General features: G+C 34.4%; 1 protein-coding gene across 1 annotated transcript; it reads left to right on the plus strand.

The window, feature by feature from the left end:
* The first annotated feature begins 1,088 nt into the window (after positions 1-1,088).
* LOC134845063 (alpha-2-macroglobulin receptor-associated protein-like) lies at positions 1,089-8,881 on the plus strand. The gene is made up of 4 exons (XM_063861906.1): positions 1,089-2,096; positions 2,416-2,584; positions 8,118-8,213; positions 8,583-8,881. Exons 1-4 carry the CDS (start codon positions 1,252-1,254, stop codon positions 8,697-8,699), a joined length of 1,227 nt encoding a protein of 408 aa, XP_063717976.1. The 5' UTR covers positions 1,089-1,251; the 3' UTR covers positions 8,700-8,881.
* Positions 8,882-9,165: the final 284 nt, after the last annotated feature.

The raw sequence follows: 9,165 nt of genomic DNA on the forward strand, positions 1-9,165 counted from the left end.
AACTGAAGTACATACGGCGTCCCAGGTCGCCCATACTACAAAAAATTCTATTTTCAAACTTTTTAGAAAACTTGAAGGAAATTTTCTCCCGCTTGAAAATTTTGTTACAACTTGTGTAATTTTTTTAATGAACGATTGATTTTGGTTTCAGTGAATTACAAAAACAGCTTCAAAATAATTTTTCCGTCACAAAACTATGAGAGTTCAAAAATGAGAAATTTCCTGACACTTTAAACGAGTTTCAAAAAATTGATGATGAGAAATCCATAATTTTGAAAAATTTACTTTTTTCTCAGTTACAATCATGGTAAAACTTTCTGGTTAAGTTTATAATGTATTTGTTCTTTAATGATCGAGTTGTAGTTATTCAGTGGATGAAAATTTTTTGGGGTAATTAAAGCTATACTTTTGATCAGTCGTGTCATACTTTATGGGATGCGTTGTATGTGGCGCTTTGATTGAATTTTTTGGTTGACCCATTTAATAGAATTTAAGTTATATCGTCTAAAGCGCTTTTGATTCTTGTAACACTCTTTGGTAAAGTGGCGAACTTGGTGAACAGTTGTAAGAATCGCATACGAAAAGTTCTGAGATGGTGATTTTTGATTTTTGGTCGTGTCGGGGTAATTCGTTTTACTGATTTGTTAAATTACTGAACGCATCCTAATTAAGCACTGTTTTTTTCGACAGCCCATCGATTCTATGGAACTTTTTTTAAAAACTGACCCTCTCAAATGCTGGAGTATACAATTTTTCTACAAATTAGTGATAACTTGTTTTTTAATGCTTTATCATTTTAATAGTCAACGCTACTTTTGATGAATTATTTTAAACCATCTTTTTTTAAACAAACATTAAAATCGTTAAGGCATTGATTTATCAAGCAAGCCTCACGGAGATAAACATAAGCCAAATAATCAAACAAAATATGACTGAGAACTTCAGTTCCTTGGCAGCAACTTAGCTTAATTAGCAATTATTTAAGCTAGAAATTCAAAGGCTTGATGAACGCTCAACGCAAAGTCATGTTTCATTTTTTCAATATAAATAAATCCATGCTGCGATTCTTCAGCGATTTCTTTTATTTAAAAAGTAAAGCTATCATGTTTTGTCAAAACGTAGAGCAAAGTTGATGGCGACGATAAATTTTTACTTCAAGCGACTGATTGGCTTTAAGTTATTCTCTGAGCTACACGTCAGTTCTTCATTGTAGTGTAAGGTAGCAGCGCTTTTTTTCAATTTGTTCAATATATGAATAAAATTGAAAAAATGAGGCCATTAATAGCCAGCAAAGCGACCATGTGTTGTATCACAATGGTTGTCGTCCTTGCCTTGGCCGTAGAAAATGTCGGAGCTGCGAACAAAGCGCGAACTCTCTTCGATCCAGAGGATCCGAAAGATGGCGAGGAGCCGCAAATGTCGGCCGAGGAGAGAGTGCAGAAGCTACGTGAGTACCGCATTAAGGAACGAGAGCGACGCCAGAAACTTCCGAGGCCCCCTCCTAGGGAGTTTAACTCCCCCCGACTTGAGAACATCTGGAAAGCGGCCAAGGACAGATATGATAACGTAACAGAAGCGGACACGCTGAAAAAAATCAAAAACGACTTAAACGATATTGTCAAATTGGAAAAGACAGTTCGTAAAGATGAAGAGCTGGACGAAAACTCGGAAAAACTTAAAACCCTCAGAGAAAAATTGAAGACCTTTTTCGATAAGTATGAGAAGTTACAGCCACCTCCTTTGCAGCTAACACCGCATAACGACTCAGTTCTCGAGGATCCAACTTTAAAAGAGTATTGGTCTAGGGTGAAACACTTGGACTTCCTGGAGGAAAACGACATTCGAGAGCTTCAAGGCGAGTTCATGTACTGTGAGGACCAGATAAAGGCTTTGAATCATTTCTTGGACAACGATCCAGCGTTCAAGAAGTTCCACGAAGTGGGCCACGATGAAATCACGAAGGTGCTGAAGAAGGGAGAGAACGAAACGGAGAAGTTTATGGAGGCCATCTATGCACAGCACGGAGTGAATGAGACTCGCAAGGCCTTTTTGATCTGGTTGCAACTGGGGAAAGAAGTCGCCAACTGCTACGACAGGTATCTCCGACTCCTTCATTTTTCCATATTTTCATTCAATTCTGGGCACTTTAATTATGTTCTGGACATTTTTATTCAATTTTGAATTTCACTTTTGATTCTGGTTATTGCTGATCAAAAAATTGGGTATTGACTATTTTCGAGCATTCATAGTCATTTTTGGCGTAAGCTGATTTTAATAGTCAAACTTAGCTTGATTTTAATTTGAATATTTGATGAGGGAGGAAATTTTAATAGTCAAACTTTGGATATTTGGTGATGGAGGATATTTATAGGCCATTTTTTTGAAGCAAAAACCTTAATCGGTTGTTGTTTTTAGACTGCACCATTACACAGAAGAAGAAATCAGGAAGGAGGGGTTCAAGGAACCCCTGGTGAACAAACTATGGATTGAGGCCCAAAAGTCGAACATGACCAAACTGGAGATGCAAAAGTTCAAGTCAGAGTTGGACGCATTCCAGAACAAACTAAAAAAGAAGGAGAACTTGGTAAGAAGCTAAAATTTTGAAGCAAACCAGTCAAGATAATCTATTGAACACGGCTGGAAAACTTTTAGAAAGGACTCATATTTCGAACAACTTGGCACCTGCTTAACATTTATCAAGTACTAGTGCTGTTGGCCAAATTTTTCGTAAATATTCCGGATAAAGGAGTAATAAGACGAAAAAATTTGACGAAATGACCTAATAATAACCCTCACAAGCTTTAATTGAACGTTTCCGGCTATAGCTATAAGGGCATCGGCTCTCTCTTCAGAAAAGGAATGCTATAGCAAGGTTGAGTTATGTATACGAAGTTAATCTGAATCTGTTTATCATTGTGGTTCTTTCTGGCTGAAACACTTGGAAAAAATGAACTTTCGTGTTTCCTTCTTTATTTGCTTTACGTGTGTCTTTTTTATTATGTTTTTTTTCTAGTTTCATCCAGCTATCTTAGCGTTGCATACCATTTTCATATTTGATCTCATTGGGTTGTTTTATACGCTTTCGGGGTTTGTTTTGCAAGTTTTCTGCCAGATCTTTTAAAAGAAAATTCAACTTCTTTTTTGGGGCAATTGTTTGAAACTTTTGTATTCATTTGTTCTAAAACTTTTTATGTCATTTTTTTCTGTCGATATGATCTTCACATATTACAAATAGTGAAAAAAGTTTTCGCTTATCTTTGTAATGTTCCTGTAAGACAAAATGAAATGCAGATTCTTTGGTTACTTTTTTTCTTATTGTTTCTTTTTACTGGTTATAGAAAGAAAAGAATGGAGTTTATTAGTCCGAATCCTTCTTATGTGTTAGATAATTGATTTTTATAACAATGCAAAAAGGTTCTGATTGTTTTTTAAGCGTACAACATTTCATTTAAAATTTTCTCTTTTGGTTTGAGTCAATTTTTTTTCGGCTTTTTGTTTTGAACCGCAAGTAGTGAGAATTTCAGCTTCGCCTCAGAGCTAAATTTTGTAACTCTTCGCTAGCTTATGTTTTCGGCGCCAATCAAATTTAAAAATACTATAATTTAAATTCTGCTATATACATGACAGAAAATTTGGATGGATGACTTTTCGTGATTTTTTGATCAAATATCCAAAACTGTAAACAAAAATTTAAAACTCTGCATGCATTGTTTGTTAGAAAATTTTTTGGCTCTTTTCCAGTCCCCTATTTCAAATTCAGTTTTGATAAGCTTATCTAAAACTGCTATAATGCAACAAATTTTTGCGTGGTGAACAAATTGACAGCTGTGAACATATTTGTAATTCATTCTTAACAGCGTAACATCACTCATTTAGCCGTAATAACACATAAAACAGAAATAAATCTTGGTATTCTGAAAGCAGGGAAACTGGAAAAGAGCCGTTTTTTTTGAGACCGTACTGATTTTGAGACCAAAGGATTATGAGACAGAACTGATTTTGAAAAATTTTTACGTCGCTGTTTTTTTGACATTTTCAAGATTCTATTCTTCCTAAAAATAGGCTAATCATACAATTTCCAAGTGAAAAGCATGACAAAACTTTTTCATAAGCTCCTTATATAGAATTGTGCGACCAGTTTTCTTAAAACTCCATATATTGAACTCTATGTCTAGCATTTTCAGTGTATGTTGATCAACTCTGGTACCCCGACTGCTCTTTAATGGTCTCTAATAGTTTTTGTTGAAAATTATTTTCATTACTTTGGCGAATACCCAATAACTTTGTTTAAAGAATGGTCAAAATTGAAAATGGTAAATTAAGGTTCAGCTCAAAATGAATTCAAATATCCTTGCGTCTCCGGCACACATGGTCTGGAGGAAACGAATGCGAATACACCTGGGAGCGCACAGTCCTGGTTTGAATCTGTCATGACCTGTTTTTTTTCCAAACTGGACTTAGTCCACTTAAAAAAATTGTCGGCTTTTTATTGTCTGCTTATGTTTTGTCGGCTTAATTGGCATCTTTCAGTAATAATTTTATTTAATTTTTTCCACAGTTTTGTTGCTCTCAGTGTTCTGCTATACCTATGCTGTTTGCAGTCTTTTATTCTTGACTTTTTTTTGTTTTTGTTTTTTTTTTCGCTTAAAATTTTGTTCTGTCCAAAGAATTTCGGCCTATTTTTTATTGACTGAGTGACTTAGTTTCAAGCTTTTTCGACGGAAACGTGTTTTTTATGCTCACCTCTGAATCACAAAAAATGCTGAAAATCTTATGAAAAGTTTTAGTTCAAGTTTTTCATAACGACAATTTTTGTTCGGTTTTTTTGTTTTTATTTTTGCTTTTTTCGTCTTGACAGGTTTTGGTCTGTATTATATCATTTTATTATCAGCATATAATGTATTCGAGGATCAAAAAAATTTTCTGCATGTGCGTGTCATATAATTTGAGGGCGAGGAGGACTGAATAAGTTCTTATTAGTCTTAACTTTTTTGAATTTTTTTTCGGTTCTTTCTTTAATTTCCTTTTTTGAGCTTAATAGGTTCTGGCCTACTTTTTACCTGCTTAGCGGTCTCTTTTTGTTTCATTTGACGAGCAAACAAGTTTTCCTGAGTGTTTGTGTTTTTTGAGGATGGAGGGATTTACCAACTTTTCAAAGGTCTTAGGTCTTGTTGATTTTTTTATAGGCTTTAAAGTTCTCTGACACGGTATTTTTGGTATTCTTTACTGCTGGGTACCTTATCTTCCGATGCTTATTTCACATTATATTGTCTTGGCATGTTTGTGTTTCAGAGCTAGCTTTATCTTTTACTGTTCTTGCTTACATCTGCTGATTGTAATTTTACTAACCTTGATTTCGTATTAAATTGTTTTTCTTTTCGTTTTTAAGTTTCATTCTGCCCATGTGGTTCTGGCCAGGTTTTAAATAACTTAGTGACTCAATTTTGAGTCGTTTCAACAAAAAAAAATTATTTTTTTTGCGCTCACCTCTTGATTGCGAAAATGCTGAAAATTTCAAAATATTGATAGAGATTATGGCTCAAGTTTTTCATGACAACATTTTTTTTTGCTTTTTTTTCCTATTTTTGACTTGATAGGTTTCGTTCTATATTATATTGTCAAATTGACCTTAAATCGCGTTTTTTGACAAGTTAAAAAATCCGTATCCGTGGGTGTGTTCCATATGTTTCGAGTGAGATGGGACTTAATATTTTCTTTTTAGTCTCATATTTTTAAATCTTTTGGTCGGCTCTCTCTTTGTTTTTTTGGGCTTTATAATTTATGACCTGTATTATTTTGGCTTAGTGGACTCATATTGATTTATTTGACGAGCGAATAAAGTTTTCTGAGTGTTTGGTGTTTTGTGGGTGAGGGGACTTATCAAATTTTTATAAGTCTCAAGTTTTATTGATTTTTCTTGGCTTAAAGGGTTTCTGACAAAGTATTTCAGCTTTGTTTACCGCTTGGAAGTTCTCAAAATTCCTCATTTTTCTTCATATGTCCAATTCACACTAACTCTTTCCGAAAGTGTCCATTTTCAGGATGAAATTTTTTGATAATTTTTCAATAACTTCTGTAACTTTTTCCTAAAATGTCTACTTATTGAGAGGAAATTTGACGATGTTTTTTTCAAGTTTCCTTTTCTGTCCACCTCATGGATATGGTTCTGGTGTATAACAAGTATGCCGAAGCTAGTCATCCAAGGAGCGGTTTGTGAGTGAAAACTGGAAGGACGTGCCAAAATCCAGTGTAGAACTGTCTGAAGCTAATGTGTCAGTAAACCAGATTTGGATGAGTTTGTTCACTGTTTCATGATTTGGGCAAATTTGGCAAAAACCGCCAGACAAAAAATTCGTTAATAAAACAGAGTTATCGGAAAGCTAGCCATATCTTTCAAGAGGAAATACGTACATTATACTTGCATTTAAAAAAATTTTTCGACCCTGTGGTCAACCCGAGATAGTTTTTTCATTTGATTTTCATAATTGTTTTTTCCAAGATGGATGAATTTCTCAAAAAAAGTCATAATAAAAAAGTTTCGTTTTATTTCAATAATTTTAATTTCTTCAAGTTATTACTGTTCCATAGAACTTAAAAGGCAGTAAAATTATTCAGGGCTTTGCGCTGATACGATGTTGGGGTTTAGATATTGCCAATTTAGCCAATTTGGGTCAACTAACGCGCGATAAATTTCGCGCTGTTAACGCGTATGCGGTGATTTAATCCGGCTCAGATATCGTTTCAAATTGTTTGAAGGAAGCTTATTTGTCATAATTGATTTGTTACTAGGAGCAAAATTTATCTCTTTGTACTTTATATGGCGTGTTGGGGGATGATTTTCACAAAAAATCTCGGCTCTTTTCCAGTCCCCCCTTTCAAAACACCGAGTTTTATATTTGTTTTACGTATTATTACGGCTAAATGCGTGATTTTACGCTGTAAAGTATGAAGAACAAATCTGTTCAGAATTGTCGATTTGTTTACCACGCCAAATTTCATTGCATTATGACAACGTTAAATAGGCTTTTCAAAATTGAATTGGAAAGGGGGGGGGGGAACTGGAAAAGAGCCAAAATTTCAAATTAAAACAAAAATTTATTTTATTTTATTGGATTTAATTTTTTCATATTTTTACTGCTCCGTAGACCTTAAAAGGCAGTCGGAATATTCAGGGCTTCCCCCTGATACGACTAGTTTTATTTTATGTTTTTCATCAGTTCAATCGGTCATATCGGCATTTCTAAGAGATAAACCAAAACGAAAAAAAATTGTTCATTTCTTCAGAACGAAAAAAAAACCTTTCAACAGTTTTGAGAAAAACAATTGGGAGCTGTTTAAATTTTTTCAATTTAAAAAGTTTCGTTAGACTATTTTAAGGTCTCGTTTTTTCCAAGCGATTTCATGCATCTAAGAGAAAGCTCGGCGAGGATCGAGTTTGGCTTTCTACTCCTAAGTTATAAACCTTTTTAGTCCAGAAGTGCTGAGTCAAATTTGATTGATTTGATTTTTTTAGTTGAAAAAAGTCGCGGTAAAACATAATTAGGTTCTAAAATTAATTCGTGGAATTGTCATAAGTTTTTTGAATTCGATTTGAATAATTCTTTTTCCTAGTTTGCACAATAATTTGAAATTGGACAACAATTTTTTTGAGAGGTAATGAAAATGGAGAGGTACTTCCAATTGAGTGTGCTTGTTACCACTTAAAAACAAGTTCTACAAATTACCGTCAGATGAGTTTTGAGGCATATATTGCTGCGAAGCAATTTTTTGCGGGTTCATATAGATTTGAAATGCTTCCAAAAATTGCCCCATTTCCTCAAAAAGTTTTTGAAGTGTCGGTGGAGGGAGAGACTGGATGAACAAAACTTGAAACTGTCATCATTTTTGGGTCGATCAAATTGATGTTCTGAAGTCCCTCTAAACACCAAAAAGACCAAAAATGCTGGTGATTAAACTGTTTTCTTTGATAAAGAAATCTGTGATCGGATTGTAATGTAGTAGTATGGCACAGCAATCGTCTGTTATTATTGGTATTCGAATTTTTGTTTAAAATTGTGATTTCATACACTATCACAAAGGTTGAAATCATCAATTAAGTTTTCTTTTCAAATGTTTAGGTGAGACACGCTTCAGAAGTGGAGAGAAGATACACCCATCGAATCAAGAACGACGACCAACTGCCCCACCCAGTCAAAGTAGACATGGCTACTCAGGTGGAAATGATTTCTACTAAACTACATAGATCATTTCTCACTATTTCATTTATTAGCATTTTTGATGGCGCGGGGGGGGGGGGGGGGGGAGGGGCTGCTTTGGGAGTTTATTTTCAATCTGACTGGAGAATGTTTTTCAAGAAAAAGTAAGCTACCTTAACCGCAAAATGTGCAGAACACTCGATAGGCATTTAAAAAAATAAACAACTTGTTCTCGTTTTGAAGAGGAATTTATTTAATTATAACTGCTTCCAATTATCTTTTATTTTGTTTTCCTATTTTCTGACCTTTTTGCTCAAATGTGACGAAGCTTTCTAGTTAAATCAACCTTTTTTTCGAAAATCGAATATCATTTTTAATTGCCTTCAGGTAAAGAAGATGCGAGAAGAACACAAATCGAGACGGGAGGAACTTTCTGAGTGGTATAAGAAACTGACATCCAAACTGTTCTCAACCATTCCGGATCATCTGCCTGACGAACTTTAACTCAAAACTGACAATTTTTGGCTCCGAACTACTGTAAACTCCCTCTACTTCTCTTCTCTTTTTCTAAAAATTCGTGTACTATCTGTAAAATTTTCAGAGTGGGGAATGATTTCCATATAAAGAGCTCACTCCTCATTTTCAATTGTAATCTTCTAAAGATAAAGTAACAGTTACGCAAGCTATGCTATCCTCTCATTAAGACTTTAACATAATCTTTTTTACGCGACTTGTAAATCAACTTGACAAAAAATCCAACAAATGTTATGTGAAAACTTTGGTGCTTGTTTTTTTCTTGACGAAGATACGTGTAACTATTAACATCATCAATAAATTTGTAAAACGATTTTTCTGAAATCCTTTATACCTCGCGCGAGGTCAAAATTAACACAAGTTAGACCAAGAAGGTCGGACAAATTTTTGAATGATTAGGTCCAGCACAATCGAGCACATTTTACTTGGTCAAATA

The sequence above is a fragment of the Symsagittifera roscoffensis genome, chromosome 4 (assembly GCF_963678635.1).
Source record: "Symsagittifera roscoffensis chromosome 4, txSymRosc1.1, whole genome shotgun sequence".
NCBI lineage: Eukaryota > Metazoa > Xenacoelomorpha > Acoela > Convolutidae > Symsagittifera > Symsagittifera roscoffensis.

Bases quoted from the DNA above. Each gene is read 5' to 3' on its own strand.
- LOC134845063 (XM_063861906.1), top strand. From the start codon at position 1,252: ATGAATAAAATTGAAAAAATGAGGCCATTAATAGCCAGCAAAGCGACC. The intron at 2,097-2,415 runs GTATCTCCGACT...TGTTGTTTTTAG, and splicing joins GTCGCCAACTGCTACGACAG to ACTGCACCATTACACAGAAG. The intron at 2,585-8,117 runs GTAAGAAGCTAA...TCAAATGTTTAG, and splicing joins TAAAAAAGAAGGAGAACTTG to GTGAGACACGCTTCAGAAGT.